This window comes from Callospermophilus lateralis, chromosome 2 (genome assembly GCF_048772815.1).
Source record: "Callospermophilus lateralis isolate mCalLat2 chromosome 2, mCalLat2.hap1, whole genome shotgun sequence".
In the NCBI taxonomy this organism is placed as follows: domain Eukaryota; kingdom Metazoa; phylum Chordata; class Mammalia; order Rodentia; family Sciuridae; genus Callospermophilus; species Callospermophilus lateralis.
This window is the reverse complement of record NC_135306.1, coordinates 119,108,351-119,128,659: the sequence shown is the minus strand read 5'-3', so window position 1 is coordinate 119,128,659 and position 20,309 is coordinate 119,108,351. Positions and strand designations below refer to the sequence as shown.

At 33.1% G+C, this 20,309-nt stretch overlaps 1 protein-coding gene across 1 annotated transcript in view; it reads left to right on the top strand.

The window, feature by feature from the left end:
- Window positions 1-20,309, top strand: part of Atm (ATM serine/threonine kinase) — a 157,510-nt gene that overhangs the window by 13,113 nt on the left and 124,088 nt on the right. The window contains exons 6-16 of the mRNA XM_076846443.2: window positions 4,835-5,000; window positions 7,068-7,306; window positions 9,156-9,319; window positions 11,012-11,181; window positions 12,293-12,664; window positions 13,658-13,852; window positions 14,886-14,981; window positions 15,995-16,220; window positions 17,927-18,052; window positions 18,833-18,958; window positions 19,804-19,893. Coding sequence (XP_076702558.2) covers window positions 4,835-5,000; window positions 7,068-7,306; window positions 9,156-9,319; window positions 11,012-11,181; window positions 12,293-12,664; window positions 13,658-13,852; window positions 14,886-14,981; window positions 15,995-16,220; window positions 17,927-18,052; window positions 18,833-18,958; window positions 19,804-19,893 — 1,970 coding nt within the window. The remainder of the gene's footprint in view (window positions 1-4,834; window positions 5,001-7,067; window positions 7,307-9,155; window positions 9,320-11,011; window positions 11,182-12,292; window positions 12,665-13,657; window positions 13,853-14,885; window positions 14,982-15,994; window positions 16,221-17,926; window positions 18,053-18,832; window positions 18,959-19,803; window positions 19,894-20,309) is intronic.

Below are 20,309 nucleotides of genomic sequence, written 5' to 3'. Positions count from 1 at the left end.
ACAATGTACAAGTGTACCTTTTCCCCCACAACCTCACCAGCATTTGTTATTTATATTTTTGATCATTGGAGTGAGGTGAAATATTAATGTAGTTTTGGTTTTCATTTCCTTGATTGCTAGAGATGTTGAGTATTTTTTAAAAATATATTTGTTGGCCATTTGTTTCTTTTTTTGAGAAGTTTCTGTTTTAGTTCCTTGTCCATTTATTCATTGGGTTATTTGGAGTTTTTTGGTGTTAAGCTTTGAGTTCTTTATATATTCTGAATATTAATCCTCTAGTGGAAGTGTAGCTGGCCAAGATTTTCTCCCATTCTCTAAGCTCTCACTTCACACTCTTGATCATTTTCTCTGTTGTGCAGAAGTTTTGTAGTTTGATGGCATCCCACTTACTGATTTTTGGTTTTATTTCTTGCACTTTATGGGTTTTGTTAAGGAAGTTGGTGCCTGCACTTACATGATGGATTGTTGACCCTGTGTTTTCTTGTAGCAACTGTCAGATTTTTGGTCTAATTCCTAAATCTTTGATTCATTTCAATTTGAGTGTTTGTTCAGGGTGAGATACAGGGGTCTAGTTTAATTTTTCTACATATGGCTCATCCAGTATTCCCAGCACTATTTTTGTCAAATATCAGACAACTGTAGGTATGTGGGTTTGTCTCTGTGTCCTCTATTCTGTTCCATTGGTCTTCATGTCTATTTGGTGCCAGTACCATGCTGTTTTAGTTATTACAGCTGTGTAGTATATCAGTTCAGGTGTTGTGATGTCTCCTGCTTCACTTTACTTTTCTTGCTTAGTATTGTTTTGCCTATCCTGGGTGTCATTCTTCCAAATGAATTTAAGAATTGTTTTTCTTAATTCTGTGAGGAACGCCATTCATAGACACACACATATTTATACACACACACACACACGTATATATATTGTTGATATTTTGATGGAGATTGTGTTGAATCTGTATGTTGCTTTTGATAGTATGGCCATTTTGACAATATTGATGCTGCCTGTTCGAGAATATGGAATGTCTTTCCATCTTCTAAGGTCATTTTCAGTTTGTTTTCCTTCTTCAATGATTTATGATTTTCACTGTGGATCTCATACACCTCCTTAGTTAGATTAATTCCTAAGTATTTGTTTGTTTGTGAAGGGGATGGTTTTTCTGATTTCTTCCTTAGCTGAATCACTCTTGGAGTATAGTTAGGCTATTGATTTATGGGTGTTGATCTTGTATCCTGCTACTTTGCTAAATTCATTTAAAGGCTCTGGTAGAGTGTTTTTGGGTTTTCTAGATATAGGATCATATCATTGGCTAACAGAGATAGTTTAACAACTTCTTTTCTATTTGTATGCCTTTGATTTCTTTTTCTTGCCTCATCACTTTGGCTAATGTATCAAGGACTGTATTGAATAAGAGTGGTGAGAATGGACAGTCTTGTCTTGTTCCTGATCTTAGAGGAAATGTTCTTAGTTTTTCTCATTTAGTATCATGTTGGATTTGGGTTTGTCATAGATGACCTTTACAATGTTGAGGTAAAGATGACCTTTACAATGTTGAGGTAAAGTTCCTTTTATCCCTCCCTAGCTTCTCCAATGTATTTTATATGAATGGTTTCTGGATTTTATCAAAAGACCTTTTCTGCATCTATTGAGATGATCATGTGATTTTTGTCTTAATTCATTAAGTGGTGAATTACATTATTATGTTGAACCAACCTTGTATCCCTGGAATGAAACTACTTGATCATGATGTTTTATCTTTTTTTCCCCCTTTTTGATGTGTGTTTTTTTAATGCATTTGCTAATTTTATTAAGGATTTTTGCATCTATATTCATCAGGGGTATTGGTCCATAGTTTTCTTTCCTTGATATGTCTTTGTCAGCTTTGGAATCATGGTTATACCCATTTCATAAAATTTATTTGGGAGTGTTCCCTCCTTTTCAGTTTTAGAGAATAATTTGAGAAAAATTAGGGGTGGTTCTTCTATAATAGTTTGGTAGAACGCAGCTGAGAATCTGTCAGGTCTTGGACTTTTCTTTTTTGGAAGGCTTTAATTGCTGTTTCAATTTTGTTACTTGATATTGGTTTGTTTAGATTTTCTGTATCTTCCTGATTGAATTTGTGCAGGTTGTATGCATCTAGAAATTTATCATTGTCTTCAATATTTTTAAGTTGTTAAACTAGGAGTATAAATTTTCTAAAAATGTTCTGATAATCCTCTGGATTTCAGAATGGTCTGTGGTGATATCTTCTTTTCGTCTCTGATCATAGTGATTTGTATCTTCTCACTGTTTCTTTTGTTTGCATATCTTTTGTTCTTTTGTTTAGTTTGGCTAAACTAAATCTTTCCAAAGAACCAACTTTTTATTGCATTGATTCTGTGAACATTACGATATAAATGTTCTTTATACCTGTAGTTTGTATCTCCATGTTCTCTTCTATCCCAATAATTCTTAGGTTTGGTCATTTAATGTTCTTGCAGAGTTCTTGTATATTCTGATCATGTGCTATAATTTTTTTCCCTTTACTGCCTTCTGTGTACTTAAGATCATATAGCCTGTTCCAGACCTGAAGTTCTGTCTTCTAGGGCTGAGGTTCTTTTATCAATGCATTCTTATTTGTTTCTGATGCCTTCAAGTGCTTAAAAAGCATCTCTTTGCCTCTAGTGGCCTAGGACAGCTGAGGCAGGAGCCCTGTTTGGGACAAGCATACAGGCGTTGTGATCGACAGACACACAGAAAAAAACAAACATGACCACAATATCCCAAAAAGCATATATACTCTACTTAGGCTGGGACGGAAGAAACCTGAGTAAAACAGGTGGGGGTGGACCATACCCAGGGGGGATTCAACTGGAAGACAAAGGTGAGTCCCACTCACTTCTCCTTTGTGTCTGGCAGCACTAGAGGCAAAGAGATGCTTTTTAAGCACCAGCGAGCTCCGTGCAGTTTCTGGATCAGTGATGATTCGGCAACTTTTGTTTTGTTTTGGGGTACCTGGGATTGAACCCAACAGCACTTACCACTGAGCCACATCTTGGACCCTATTTTATTATTATTATTTTTTTGTATTTTATTTAGAGACAGGGTCTCATTGAGTTGCTTAGCACATTGCTTTTGCTGAGGCTGGCTTTGATATGAAGATCCTCCTGCCTCAGCCTCCGGAGTTGTTGGTATTACAAGCTTATGTCACTGCGCCTGGTTTTGGCAACATTTTTTTTCTTTTTTATTCTAATTTGTTATATATGATAGCAGACTGCATTACAATTCATATGACACACATAGAACACAATTATTCATATCTCTGATTGTATACAAAGTATATTCACACCATTCCTGTCTTCATACATGTACTTAGGGTAATGATGTCCATCTCATTCTACCATCTTTCCTAACCCTATCCCCCCTCCCTTCCCCTCCCTCCACTTTGCCCCATCTAAAGTTCCTCCATTCCTCCCATACTCCCCCTCTCAACCCCACTATGAATTAGCCCCCTTATATCAGAGAAAACATTCGGCATTTGGTTTTATGGGATTGGCTAACTTCATTTAACATTATCTTCTCCAGCTCCATCCATTTACCTGCAAATGCCATGATTTTATTCTCTTTTATTGCTGATAATATTCCATTGTGTTTATATACACCACATTTTCTTTATCCATTCATCTACTGAAAGGCATCTAGTTTGGTTCCACAGTTTAGCTATTGTGAATTGTGCTGCTGTAAACATTGATGTGGCTGTGTTCCTGTTGTATGCTGTTTTTAAGTCCTTTGTGTATAGACCAAGGAGTGGGATAGCTGGGTCAGATGGTGGTTGCATTCCCTGTTTTCCAAGGAATCTCCATATTGCTTTCCATATTGGCTGCACCAATTTGCAGTCCCACCAGGAATGTATGAGTGTGTGAAAAAGGAAAAGCCAACACTGCAACCCAATAAAAGATATTTATTGGGTTTCTCAGAAAACGACAGGTTTTCTTGCAGCCCAATCATTTATAAAAGGCCAGGATTTCTCTCAGCCTACTATTTTCACTTGTGTCAAATGTTCCTCTTCATGTTGTTTTTGGGACTGGGAATCTGAAGCAGAAAGGAAAAGACTGCTGTCATTTTATGAGGCATAAACTCTTTTTTCTTTGATCAAGAATGCCTTGTGCCCAGTTAAATCTCCTCCTTCCAAAAAGAATCTCATGTCATTTGTCAGCATCCATGAAAATGCCATGTTATTTAATAGGTTATAAATAGATTAAAATCTAAACCTTCATAGTTCATGAATTATTTGCATATATTATTAATCAAACAGCATTAATATAAAACCAAAACTGTGGAGTGTGTACTTTGTCATATGTGCTTTATGCATAGATCAAGGAACATGGGCTTAGAGAAGTTAGGTAACTTATCTGAAGTCTGTCTCTTAGACTAGTGCTTTTACACTAAATATTGATTGAATACTTTTAGACTGTTGAATGTAAATTAGAACAATTTTTAATTGTTTTCCTTATGTTAGATTGTGAGATATTTCTATTGAATTGTGACATTTAACATTTGCTTTGATTTTTCTTTTTTTTTTGGAAATAATCGGTTCCAGGTGTGGTGGTGTACTTGCAATCCCAGTGACTCAGGAAGGTGAGGCAGGAGAATCTCTAGTTTGAGTCTAACCTCAACGACTTAGTGAGACCCTATAAATAAAAAATAAAAAGGACTAGAGATTGTAGCACCGTGATAAAGCACCCCTAGGTTTGATCCTCAGTATTGAAAAATAAAAATAATAATGGTAGTATCATTCGTGTGTGTGTGTGTATGTGTGTGTAAATAAATAAATAATGTGTTTTGTTTTTGTTTTAGAATTATTCTCTGTGTACTTCAGACTGTACCTCAAACCTTCCCAAGAAATTAATAGAGTTTTAGTGGCTAGAATAATTCATGCTGTTACCAAAGGATGCTGTTCACAAACTGATGGATTAAATTCTAAATTTTTAGATTCTTTCTCCAAGGCTGTTCAGTATGCAAGGTAATTTAATTTCTTTTTGTGTTGGCTTTTTAAATTTGTGTGTGTGTCTTATTTTAAATATAGTAAATAAAACTACTGCCTTTTAAAAATGATTATTTTGATTCTATAAATTTGTGGAGTATAATGTGATAATTTAATACATATATGCAGTATATAATGATCAAATCTGGGTAGTTAACATTTCCATTTCCTTATACATTAATTTTTTTTTTACTCATACGTATTCGAGAGAGAGAGAGAGAGAGAGAGAATGAATTTTTTAATATTTATTTTTTAGTTCTTGGCGGACACAACATCCTTGTTTGTATGTGGTGCCGAGGATCAAACCCGGGCCGCACCCACACCAGGCGAGCGCGCTACCGCTTGAGCCACATCTCCAGCCCCTACTCATACGTATTCTTAGGTTACTGTGTGATATTTAGGTACATGTAAGAAACTAGATTCATTTTTTTACCTGTTCAAAAATAAACTCAGAGTGGATCAAAGGGAAACATTGGTAAAGCAAACAGTTTTACAATTTTTTGAGTAGACCCCAAAAGCGGAAATAGACAAAAGAGGGCTATGTTAACTAAGAACACTCTGCCCAACAATCAACAATATGAAGAGACAACCTAATGAAAGGGAAAACTTTTATTTAAAAAATTATGTATTTATTTTTTATCTGTTTAACTTAATTGTATATGACAGCAAAATGCATTTCAATTCATTGTACAGAAATGGAAAGCAATGTTTCAATTGTCTGGTTGTATATCGAACAGTCATACATGTACCTAGGGTAATGATGTCCATCTCATTCTACCATCTTTCCTACTCTCATAATAGAAAGGAATAACTTTTTTTTTTTCAAACTTTTCATTTGACAAAGGATTAATATCTAGAATATAAAAAGAACTTAAAAACTCAACAAAAATACAAAAAACTGGGCAAAGGATTTGAATTGAATACTTCTCAAAAGAAGAAATTCAGGGGCCAGTATATTATTGAGAGATGCTCAGCCTCATCAGCTGTTGGGAAAATGCAAGTCAAAACCACTGCAAGAGATCATTTCATCTCCTTTAGAAGACCTATTTTTATTTTTTTATTTTATTTTTTTTTTGGATATGGGGGATTGAACTCAGGGGCACTCAACCACTGAGCCACATCCACAGCCCAGTTTTGTATTTTGTTTAGAGACAGGGTCTCACTGAGTTGCATAGGGCCTCTCTATTACCAAGGCTTGCTTTGAACTCCCGATGCTCCTGCCTCAGTCTCCCGAGCTACTGGGATTGAAGGTGTGCTCTACCGCGCCCAGCAAAAGAGCAGTTTTTTAACATGCAAAAATGTTAAAAAATTATGGCAGGGGTTTTGAGAAAAGAAAACTCTCATGCTTTGTTGGTCGGAAGGTAAAAAACTTTCTTTTAAATAACGCATTGACCCATTGTAACAAAATCAGTAGATTCCTGAAGACTCGGAGCAAACACTCACTGAATTTAACTCAGTATGTGGAACATTAAATGATATTAAGTGGGATATCTGTCCTGTTAGAATAATGAATCTAGGAAAGTTATATATCCTCCAAATAATTTTATCTTTTCCATTTTGACGATAGATGTAGTATATTGAGAATAAAGTAAACATATATTTTGGAAGTTTTAATATACATTTGTATGGTATTATCCAGTTTATAATGTGAAATGTTTTATAAATGGTAACTATTACAGATCACTTTGTATATTTTAGGCAGTTTCAGCAGCAGAGAGATCTAACAAAAGTGATCATTTAGCACTGAATAAGAACCAGTTTTTGTTATTGTATTGTGTAATGCTGCTGTGATTTTTTTTTTTTTTTAATGGAGTTTTGTTATATTGGTCTTAAACTTGTGGACTCAACTGATAATTTCACCTCAGCCTCCCAAGTAGCTGGAACTACAGGTACATGCCACTGTGCCTGGCTTTCTCATCAGTTTTGAATCTAAAACTATTGTTTGAAAATTAGATTTTTTTTAACTTGAAGCTTTATAACTATTTTTAGTATATGTAGTTTGTTCCCCCATTTTACCAAGTTGAATTTTTTTGTTTTCTGACACAGACAAGAAAAGAGTTCTGCAGGTCTTGGTCACATCTTAGCAGCCCTTATTATCTTCCTCAAATCCTTGGCTGTCAACTTCCGAATTCAAGTATGTGAATTAGGAGATGAAATTCTGCCTACCTTACTTTATGTTTGGACTCAACATAGATCTAATGATTCCTTAAAAGAAGTAATTATTGAATTATTTCAACTGCAAATTTATATCCATCATCCAAAAGGAGCCAAAATCCAGGAAAAAGGTATAAAGGCAATTTTTACTGTTTTGAATTTAATTCCTCATTAAAACATAGAGGCTTAAGTATGACATCAGTATTCTGTAGGAGAATTTGATCTTCCTCTGGATTTCTCTGCTTGATAATGTGATTAACCTTTAGAATGTCAGATACATTTTTAGAATTTGAATCAGTAGTAACAACTTATATCATGCCTTTCCATTTGTTCAATACAATGTTGGATATTATGAGAAATACAAACAAATACAAGACCTTTCCTATTTTGTCTTGGGAGCTGATTATGCAATACTACTTAGGTACTAAGAGGTAGCGCAGAATTTAGAGAAAGCAGGATCTTACTCATATTGCTTTTTTTGTGGCACCTAGGATTGAACCAGGGGTGCTTTACCACTGAGCTACATCCCCATCTTTCTTTTTTATTTTAAGATAGGGTTTAAGTTTCCCAGTCTGGCCTTGATCTTGAGATCTTCCTGCCTCTGCCTCCTCAATTGCTGGAAATGCAGGTGTGCACCACCACACCCAGCTCACGTATTGCTTTTATTAGAAGATAAACAGTGAAAGCAGCCAGTCAGATTATTCATTTTCCAAGGAAGTTATGTACATACTACATTCACAGTAATGAGTTAGAAATGCATCACTGTCCTCCCTGGTTTCTTTTGCATTTATCTTCTACCAAGAGAGTATTGCTCAGATGGTGTGATTCTCTTCAGTAGATCAGAATTTCATCTGGTGGAACTGGAGCTGAGTGAGCTCACTTATGTCCCATCTGTGATTGCCTTTGGATTAATTCATCATGGCCAGTATATGACTTCATTAAGGTGGCATGTCACATTGGGTATTAATAGCCCCAAAGGAGGGAAATTATTATAGCCACTCTTTGTTAGACTAGCTGTATGCATTTCATGGGCTTTTCTAGTATGTATACTTAGATATATGTTTAGAATATGAAACCATCTGAAGTTAAAAGAATGGTGATTTTTCATAGTTTTGCCTCTTTTTTTAATATTTATTTTTTAGTTGTAGTTGGACACAATATCTTTATTTCACTTATTTTTTATTTTTATGTGGTGCTGAGGATCGACCCCAGGGTCTTGGGTGTGCAAGGCGAGTGCTCTACCACTGAGTCACAACCCCAGACCAAGTTTTGTCTCTTTTACCTAGCTGTCACCAGTGTGATGATCAGGCTTATTAGGAAATGTTAGTATATATTTAGGGCTTTAGTTAGCTGCATTTTTTAGGGTGATTTGTAAATTGATAGGGTAATGAGGCTGCTATAAAAGCTAATGTAGTTTCAGACTACATTGATAAATTTTATGGTTTCTTGTTTGTGGGAAATAATAGCCCTTTTGTTCCCCATATTGGTCAGAACACAGTTGGAATATTACAATTATTAGACCCTGTTGACTCCATCGTCATCATTGTAAGAGAGACATAAGTTTATGTGTTTCTTGGAAAACATGACTGAGATGTTGAGAATAACCACCCCAAAGGGATAACATGTCATTTATATATTAGTTGAAGAAACTGGTAATATTTTAGGAAAAAAGAAACACATAAGTCCTTATGTAAAAGAGGAAACATTAGTTGTATTTGGCTTTGGGATGGGGGGAGAATAAATTTTAAAAGGTGGATCAGAAAATGGAAGAAACTTCAATACCGTTGACTGAGGGTAGAATGTATGCTGTTAGGAAGTAGAACAACATGTCAAGGATATTGTCAGAGGAGGTATTAGTACTGAATAGAAGATTGGACCAGTTGTCTTCTAATGTTTGATGAAACTTAACAGTGGATAATTTTGTGGGGGATGGTAGTGCAAATAGAGTATGTAAATTACGTTTTAATGTTTTTATTATAGGTGCTTATGAATCAATAAAATGGCGAAGTATTTTATATAACTTATATGAACTTCTAGTGAATGAGATAAATCAAATAGGAAGTAGAGGAAAATATTCTTCCGGATCTCGTAATATTGCTGTCAAGGAAAATTTGATTGAATTAATGGCAGATGTTTGTCACCAGGTATAGTAAATCTTGTCATATTTTGAAATTTCCTTTTGATTTTTTTTTAATTTTTTTTTTTTTTAGTTTTAGTTGGACACAAACCTTTATTCTATTTATTTTTATGTGGTGCTAAGGATCGAACCCAGTGCCTTGCACATGCTAGAGCACTCTACTGCTGAGCCCCAGCCCCAGTCCCTTGATGGTTTTTTTTAAACCCTGTGCTATCATAAAAAGCCTATAAAATTACTGTGTACATATAATCATTTCTTTCAAAATGTGCATGTATGTATATGTAATGTTTATGTAACATAAGTGTATATTCAGTGTACAAATGTAAATGTATATGTACCTTTAGTTTTAGTTGGACACAATATCTTTATTTCATGTATGAAATGTATGAATGTATATGTAATGTATGTATACATTTTTGGAATTACTCTTCTAAGTTAAAAGATAACTCTTGCACATATGGGTTTAATAAAACCATTAAAACTAATAATGGAATTTCCCTTTTTTGGAGGGGTACTGGGGATTAAACTCAGGGGCACTTGACCACTGGGCCACATCCCCAGCCCTATTTTGTATTTTATTTAGAGACAGGGTCTCTCTGAGTTGCTTAGTGCATTGCTTTTGCTGAAGCTGGATTTGAACTCGCCATCCACCTGCTTCAGCCTCCTGAGCTACTGGTATTACAGGCATGTGTCACCACACCTGGCTTCCATTTTCAAAAGATTATCTATAGGAAATAATATGGCCCTATTCCCAATTTTTCATTTGTTGTTAAATTAGAGTTCACTTAGCATAAAGGTCAGTTTTAATGTGTCTGTTTCAGTGGTCATTAGTAATTTCAGTGTTACAAAGTCATGTCCACTATTTTGTTCCAGAATATTTTCATCATCCCCCAAAAAGAAACCTCATACCTGTTAGCATTTAGTTCCAATTCTTGTTGTTGCGTTTTATTTATTTATTTATTTATTTATTTATTTATTTATTTATTAATTAATTATGTGGTGCTGAGGATCCAACCCAGGGCCTCACAGGTGCTAGGAAGCGCTCTACCGCTGAGCCACAACCCTAGCCCTCCACTCCTTAATTTATCTTAGACTCTGGGAACCAACCATAATCTACTTCCAGTGTCTGTGCTTTGCCTGTTTTGGGCATTCTGTAGAAAATGAATCGTGTACGATATGTGGTCTTTTGTTTCTGGCTTCCCTCCCTTAGCATTTCATACAATGAATCAGTACTTCATTCCTTTTTATGCCTGAATAATATTTAATTGTATTGGGAATACTGTTTTGTGTATGCATTCATTAGTTGGTGACCTAATATTTCATTAGTAAAACTTTTTTCCTAGAGATTTGGTTAACATGTGACGTTTTTATTTCACTCTGTCAAATATTTTATTAATGGTAAGTTTATAATTCCTTTGAAAATAAGTTTTTGCTTTACTTGATGATTTGATGCTTGATTTCTTGATGCTTGTAGTAAATGTATCCAGAAATACCTAATCACTAATATATTACATTTTCTAAAAATGTCATTACTGTTGTGCAAAATGTTTGTTTCTTACTGTTATCATTTTTATATATTCCCATAACTTAATTATTCTTGCTTTTAGTTCCCTGTATTTTTGTTTGGAAAGAATTTTTTCCCAGGTGAAATATTAAAAATAATAGCAGTGGAAAATGTAGGTTTATTTTTATTTTATAGGTTTTTAATGAAGATACCAGATCCTTGGAGATTTCTCAGTCTTACACTACTTCACAAAGAGAATCTAGAGATTACAGTACACCTTGCAAAAGAAGGAAAATAGAACTAGGCTGGGAAGTAATAAAAGATTATCTTCAGAAATCACAAAATGATTTTGATCTTGTGCCTTGGTAAATATCATCTTTTTCTCATTCAGTACCATTTCAGTCTCATTTTTTCTCCGAAAACCTCCAACAAAATCATTTTATCTCATTGGTCAGAATTTGTCTACTCCCAAACCAATTATTAGCAATGGGAAATGTGGTTGCCATGACAGGTTGAGGTTAATCATTAATGACTTGCCTCCTGGGGCCATGGATAGAGCCACCTTTCTTAAACATATAGACATAGCAAGTTTTAAGAAGTAGGGTACTAGAATGATAGGCAATCAGTTGTTTTCTGCCTTAAGGAATTCACTAAGTTGTACATCTTAACAGGGAAAGACTTTGGTATGCATAGCACCTTGCTATAGAATTAGATTAGGAAGAAATTTAAAATACTCTTCAGAAATCATAATAATTTTGACTTTATGTCATATAATCAGTTATTTTTCTTTCTTCATCATCTTTATTCTCATATTGCATTTGAAGATATTTAAATAATTGTGGAATTTTGTGGAGTCACAGAATATCCAGAAGTGTTAAATAACATGTCCAAGGACATTTATAAACTTAAGATTATAGTTAGACTTGTCAGCATTGTACTTTTGATTTTAACTATTTTGATGGAATGTTTAAATACAATTGAGTTGTAAGAAAAAGGTATATTATTTTGATATACGTGTTGCTTAAGCTTGTGCTATTTTATAGTTGAAGGTACTTATTTCAGTTCTTTAATCTGTCTTTCCAGTCAAGAGTTTTTTATTGAGTACCTGCTATATGCTAACTATTAACTATTAAGTTGTCAGTCTTCCTACCATTTTAGGAAGTAGGACCTACTAAATATTAACAGCCATTTTATTTTTTATAACTTTATTTATTTTTATGTGGTGCTGAGGATCGAACCCAGTGAGGGCCTCACTGTGCTAGGCAAGCGCTCTACCACTGAGCCACAGCCCCAGTCCTAACAGCGATTTTATTTTGAGAACAGAATAGAAATTTTGAAGGTGATGCTTTAATTAAGATATTAGAAGGATATCATGTTAGTATACTTATGTATTTTTTTTTAGCTTGCTAATGGGATTGAAATATTTTCAGATTACTTTTTTCCCCCTTTCTTAGTCTTTTAACATTTTTCTTTTAGGCTACAGATCACAACTCAGTTAATATCAAAGTACCCTGCAAGTTTACCTAACTGTGAGATATCTCCATTACTAATGATACTATACCAGCTTCTGCCTCAACAGCGACATGGGGAACGCACACCATATGTTTTACGATGCCTTATCGAAGTTGCATTGTGTCAAGGCAAGAAATCAAACCTAGAAAGCTCTCAAAAATCAGATTTAGTGAAGCTCTGGATTAAAATTTGGTCTATTACATTTCGGGGTAGCAGTACTGAACAAATGCAGACTGAAAACTTTGGCCTACTTGGAGCCATTATTCAAGGTAATTTAGTTGAGGTTGACAGAGAATTCTGGAAGTTATTTACTGGATCAGCCTGCAAACCTTCTGGGTAAGTTTAATATGTACTTCATCAGTTTTACAAACACACACACACACACACATCCTTGATCATATAAATAGTTTATTATTTTACTTAAACATTTGTATTCTTTTTAAAGATGCTTTTGTTGTTTGGCCAGGAAGACTTAATTTATAATTGTGAATATAGTTTCTGATGTGAAGAGTTACTAAGGCTAATTTTAAAGAGATTCTTTAAAGAATTATAGAGATTACATTGCTTTTATTGTAGTTTACAGTTATTTATTCAGTATTCATGAACCATATTTTTTGTAGTACTGCATACTGTTACTATAGAGAGTTATTCTTTTTAGAGCATTATAATTTTACATAGTTTTGGGGCTCATTTTGACAAAATCATACATGCAAGAGATTTGATTTTAATCCCCATTTCCCCTCCTCCCCGCTTTTCCCCTTTCTCCCTTCCCCCATTTTCCCCCCTCAACTCTACTGATATTCTTTTCACTCCTTTATTTATTTTGTTTTGATTGGTACTTTCTACATATACAAAAAGGTGACATTCCCTTTGGTACATTTATATATATACATTTATATATATATAAAGAACAGGGTTTTGTTAAATTCATTCCATGTTTCTTTCTCCCTCCCTCCTTCTTGTTCTCTTCCTTCTAGTCCACTGATCATTCTGTATCTTTATGATATTGAATCCCCTCCTCCACTGCCTTTTTTCCCTTCCTTTGCTCTAACTTCCACATATGAGAGAAAACATTCAACTCTTGATTTTCTGAGTGTGATTTATTTCACTTAGTATGATTTTTTACCATTTCCTCAGAGAGTGTTTTTATCAAGACTCTCCTCCTCAAATGTTCCTAGACTTTTTATGCCACTTTTTTTAACTGAATGTACATGATTGCCATGCGCCTGGCACTGTCCTGAGTATTGCAGGCACAGTTGTAAATGAGATAGACAAGCTGTCTGTCCCTCACAGAGGTTACTTTTAACAGTTGTCTTTGCTTCTTTGTAGTCCTTCAGTATGCTGTTTGACTTTGGCACTGACCAACAGCGTAGTTCCAGAAACAGTAAAAAAGGGAACAGAACAAAATATATATGATGTAAATAGAAGTTTTACTTTAAGGGAATCAATAATGAGGTGGCTGTTATTTTATCAGTTAGAAGATGACTTAGAAGACAATACAGAATTGCCCCCAATTCTTCAGAGGTAATTTTGGCTTCTCACATACGGTTTGTTTTTTCTTCGTTTTGTTTTATAAGGTTTACTTTACTTATTTGATCCCAGGTGGATTTATTTTATGATAATGCAGAATTTCCCAGTATTTGGCTTAAATATTATACATTCTCTTTGTTTTTACTGAGTTCTGTGACTTTGTGCCTGGATCATTTCTGTAAAGGTCATCTCACTGTGAGAATATGGGGAATATATACATAATTCTTTTTAATAATTTTAACTGATATATTTAAATTGTACATATTTATGTGGTACCATGTGATGTTATGATATCTGGGTGCAATGTATATTGTTCAGATCAGGGTAAGCATATCTACTCCAAATAGTTATCATTTCTTTATAGTGAACACATTCAAAATGTAAAAAAATTATACAGCACATTATCATTATCTGAATTCACCCTAATATGCACATGGCCAGAAATTCTTTCTCCTTTAAATTAGTACCTGTTAACTACCCTTTCTCACCACATAATATTTTTGTGTATTTATGTTTCTTTGTGATCTTCTGTAAATAGGTCCATTTTCTGACTTAATGTGGGTCCTTAATCCATCATCATGAGAGTATATTCTGGGTGAAGTTTATTAAATTAAAGGAAAGAAGAAACAAGAGAAAGACAAAATAGGACTTAAGTCTTAGTATTGGGGAATAGAGCAGTTTGTTCACTTAACCTTTCCACATGTTGATTTGAACTTAATGACTGGAGTGCAGACCTCTAGATCCTATTGTTTTGATTTCATTTTATAACCTTTTGTTTACTTTTGAAATGATCTTTAAAAATTAGATATGATTCTGCTTCCAAGCAATTTGGGAAGCACTAGTAACATAATGTATATCCTCTTTAAATTCTCCTTTCAGATATTAAAAGATTCACTACAGAAGAAAACAGTTTTAATTTAGGAACCAAATGTTAGAAATAAAAATTGATAGCTAAACATGGATGTTAAAGATTTTTTAAAATGTTTTTTGGTCTTTTAATATAAAAACTTTTCATTTTTCTTGTTAGTAATTTTCCTCATCTCATCCTGGAGAAAATTCTTGTGAGTCTTACAATGAAAAACTGTAAAGCTGTAATGAATTTGTTTCAAAGTGCACCAGAATGGTATGTTATCTGTAGAATTATTTTTAACTACAAAAATAATAATTATAGTGGGGTAGTGACTTCATCTTATTAATTATGACCTAAATTCATCAAGTAAAAAAAAAAAAAACACAACTGTTAGGAAAAATGTTTTTGTAATTTAGTGATTATAATCTATGTTCTATAGCTTCAGATCAAGATAATTATTTTCTAATGCTGTATAGTGTAATATGACAAGTGTCATTGAAAAAAATTGAATTGTGTTGGGAAATTAGGAACATAAAATTTATATGAACTGAGTTCTTAGGTGTGACCCATTTTTTTATGTCACATAAAATGTTAGCTTTAAAAATTAAAAGCAATTGAAAATAAAAATAAACAAAAACTTGTTTTTATTTGATTGACTATTGTCATTGCAATTGAAAATGACTCACTGGCATGAAGACTAATTTTTCAAAAGAGTATAAGATTTAAAAAATCCTATAATTTGAAGATGTCAAAATTGAAAAAAAATGCTGTTTTTCTTTTTAATATTTTTTAATTGGCCATTGAAATTGTAACTTGGATTTATTTTGTCTACCTGTTAGTAAAATTTGCTACCAAATAATGAAATTTAATATGTAGGTATCAAAGACCAAAAAGAAAAACCATTTAAACGCTTAACCTTTAATTTGTTAAGTGATCTTTAAGTGATATAGATGCTGGGTTCATGTCTTTGTCCTTGCCACTATCCCCCATTTTCCTCTTCCACAGACACAGTACTGAGGAATTTAACTCAGGGTCTTAATGAACATTTGGCAAATGCTTTGTCACTGAGATACATGCTCTGCTCCTTTAATTTTTTTTTTTTTTTTTTTTAACTTTGAGACAGTCTCCCTCAGTTGCCTAAGCTGACCTCAAACTTGCCATCCTAGTCAACTGAGGCATGTCCCACCACACCAGCCTTGTGTTAATATTTTAATATGAAAAACATTGCTAATTTATAGAGAGAAGGTATTAGGTAATTTGATTATAAAGATCTCACTCTCTTGAAGTAAGCAACACCGGAAAGGTAAAGAAGAGCCTTCGTTCTCAGAAGTAGAACAACTGTTTCTTCAAACAACTTTTGACAAGATAGATTTTTTAACCGTTGTGGAGGAATGTGCTGTAGAAAAGTATCAATCCAGTATTGGCTTTTCTGTTCATCAAAACCTCAAGGAATCATTGGATCGCTATCTTCTGGGGTTATCAGAACGGCTTCTTAATAGTTACTCATCTGAGGTGAGACTTTTAGAAAAAGAACTAAAGCCTGTATATTAATTCAACTTTTGTAGACTGTTAATGAGGAAAAATATGAGTAGAAAAAGGCACTAAGGGTGGTGATAGGCTTGGTTTTAAAAGCAAAATGTCAAGACATGGCAACGTTTAGGGAAAACAATATGAAAAAAGGAAAACTGAAAAATAATTTTGAGTACATCTCTTCTACCAGGAATTCTGGTAGACATGAAACAATTTTTTTGGTTAGGTTAATGGGGAATATGAAAGGCTGGAGCAGAAGAATTACATGATGAAACAAACCTCTCAATGGAAAGGAGAGTGACATTACATTAACAGAAGGCAACCTTATTTATTGTTTGTTTGTTCTTTGTTGTGGTTTTTGTGGTGCTGAGGTAAACACAGGGCCTTGTATATACTAGCAAGCACTTTATCACTGAACTACATCCCCAGCCCTACAAAAGACACAATTTAAACAAATCTGTTAGATTTTGGTGTCATTAAAAGTGGAAGAAATGATTAAGAATGGTAGTAAGTGGACTGGCAATTGCCCAGTTTTTAAAGTTCATTTAGGAATTTTTCAGATTTCCTTTTTACTTAAAAGAATCTCTGGCTAGGGACATAGCTCATTTGGTAGAGTGCTTGCCTTGCAAGCCAAGGCCCTGGGTTCAATCCTCAACATCAAACAAAACAAAACAAAACAAAACAAAAAAACAGCCCTCAACTTCATGTGTACTGTTTGTTCTCTTGTCAAAATTCCCTTTTGTTTCAACTTGAAATGCATTTCTAAATAATCCACATGTTCAAATCCTTACTAAAGCCTTTTTTTTTTTTTTTTTACAAAAAACTAAGGCATAAAAAATTTTCATATTACTTGATATTTCAGTCTTTAAATGGCATTTACTATCTTCTTTATACCAAGGATATTTATATATGTTTTATACACAGATTTCTCTTAAAATATACCATAATTTCCTAAAGGGTATATATATTTTTATTAGTATTTCTGTCTTCTACAATGCCTTGTTAAGTGAAAATGATAAAAAAAAAATTGTTGAGTAAAGTAAAACTTGTGAGCTACTCAAAGGAGTGAATTTAGTAGTCAGGTTTATTTTAAGATTATGACCTGAAGAACCAACAAGGGCAGTGTGCCTGTTTCCCCTGTCTTATTTATCTTTAATTACTGACTTTCTCCTATATCATTGTATTCACTTTCATTACAAAGTAATTTTAGTTTTGTATGTTTTTCCCCTAGAATGCCATTTCCTACAATTTTGAAACAAAAAAATCTGAAAATTGTATTTTTCTGTGCAGTCTATGCACTCTTATGTTATTTTATAAAATTGTCTAAAAGTATCTACCAGCAAAAATACATTCCACTAGTTTGTGGAATCTAAAAGGCAGAATAAGGTTGTGGTTCTTCGGAAGTTTAAACTGTCTTTTTACTGTCTCTTTGTATAAATCTAATTTCTGCCACTTTAAGGAGAGATGTCCGATACTTAAGCCATTTTTGTTGATAATCCTGATTATCATAACTCTGTAGTGATCTTGCAGGTATTTCTAAAGATATTCAGAACATTTCACCTTTAACTCAGCTGAAATTTTGTTCCTTCATATGTACACAAAACTTGGCTCTCACAAAGTAATTCCAGAATATTCAGAATTATTTATGAAATCCATTTTTAAAAAATATTTTTCTGGTTTATTTTAAGATTACAAATTCAGAAATACTAGTCCGGTGTTCAAGTCTTTTGGTGGGTGTTCTTGGCTGCTATTGTTATACTGGTATAGTATCTGAAGAGGAAGCACATAAATCAGAATTATTCCAGAAAGCCAAGGTAGGAAAATTTATGCTAAAGTTTTAGATAAATTTGAATTTCCTGATAAAATTGTTACATACAGCAGAATTTTATGCAGATTGAGCATCCCTAATCTGAATTGCTTCAAAACCTGAAGATTTTTGAGTGCTAACATAACAAATAGAGAATTTCACACCTGAAATAGGCACATAACATATACTTGTACAAGATTACCTTCAGGCCATGTGTATGGTCTATGAAATAGATGAATTTTATGTTTAGACTTAGATATCATCTTCAGTTATTTCATTACATATATGCAAATACTAGAAAACCTTAAAAATTTGGAACTATGAAACCCTTCTGCTCCTAAGCATTTTGAATAAGAGATACTCACCTGTATTTCTTTCATTTATGCAGTCTGAAAAGCAATGATACTGTCCTTCCTTAAGATTTAAAATTTTTATAAGCCACTATAAATATAGTAAATAATCTCACATTAAAATTTATTTTTATATATGCTTTTAAAAGTTTTCCCTGTAATGATTTATCCCAAAGAATCCTTGATTAAAGGTATTAATCAACTCTGCTCTAAGCTTTTGTTTGTTCTCTGTACCACTCTGTGGTTCAATTTGCAGTGAGAAAAGGGTATGATATTTGTCAACATTTTGATTGTTCATAATTTATAATTTTATTGTATGACCATGTGCAGCATCTGAAAACATTTAATTTTTGGCCCTTAAGTGAAACTTTGAAAAGCAATACTAAAGTATAATTTTAACTGGGATTTGTATTTTTTTCTTTTACTGTTTTTAATAGTCTCTAATGCAGTGTGCAGGAGAAAGTATCTCTCTATTTAAAAATAAGACAAGTGAAGAATCTAGAATTGGTACATTGAGAAATATGATACATCTTTGTATAAGTTGCTTGTGTAACTGTACCAAGGTAAGCCATTCTTACTTGGTAGTATACCTGTTCATGGGATAGCTTTCTTGGTGCTGCTGGTGTGGTTTTTTGGTCCATTCATAAGTTTATAAACTGATTTAAAATTAAATGGAATGCTAAAGAAAGGAAATATACAGAGAAATAAATAAATATTTAACCTGAGTTTCTCATGAAACTAATTTCATTATTTCAGGAAAGTTGCTGAGATTATCTTACCACTTGTATATATTACTACATAGATGAATTTTTTGTTGCTAACATATTTTCATTCATTTAATAACAATTTGCCCACAAGTATGTAATGTGCATAACACTGTACTTGAGTTAATGAGATAAATTGACTCCAGTGCAAACATTACTTTCTTTTACCCAGATAATCTTACATAAATTTGATAGAGAATGATACTATATAATTGTTGTTTTGATTTGGAGCAGGCTTGTGTAGTAGTTGAGCCAGGCCAGAGTGTTGATAATAATTGGAAACATCTTTGAGAGCTAATAGATGGCATAAGTCAGTATTATTAACATAACGTTTTATTGGTTTTGAGATGTATTACTCAGCATTTTGATATAAATAGGGAAGGAGAAAAGTGAAAAAATAAATTATGGCCTATAATTGTCACTTACTTAGGTTTGGAATCAATAGGTGATACTTTAATGTTATTTAAACCAATGAAAGAAATTTGATAAAGTTATTATTACTCTAAGAAAAGAGGTTAATATTTTTAAAACAACTTGTATGTTGAGCTAATAGTGAGCTCTTTACCTACATTTTATTTAAGATAAAGAAAATATTATTGCCAAGAATAATTGTTTTTATTTTTTGTGGTTTGTCTCAATTATAGCAGAATCCAAGTAAGATTGTATCAGTTTTTTTCCTACGATTGTTAACATCAAAGCTGATGAATGACATTGCAGAAATTTGTAAAAGTTTAGTAAGTATACTTTGTTACAAGCATATTTCATTTCTAAGATGACTTTTGTAATTGAAATATCAAATAGGGATACATTTCACAATGTATAACAACTTACTTTTTTATAAATGTAAATATATGAATATATATTTATGAATGTAAATGTTATATAAGTTATAACTTTAATAAATTAAAGTTACTTGGCTTGGGGAGAACCAAATTGCCTCTTAATACCAATACCTTGATTGCCTCTTAATATCAATACATAGGATAGTTCCTGGGTTTTAGTTTCCCAATAAAAAATAGACTGAAAAATTGGGGACCAATCATCCAGGCTCATAACTATTTCTGTGTGACAGTACAACAAAATTCAAAATAATTCTGTCATCCTTAAAAAACTGACAAAACATTGCCAAATGGGCAACATGTTTTTATTG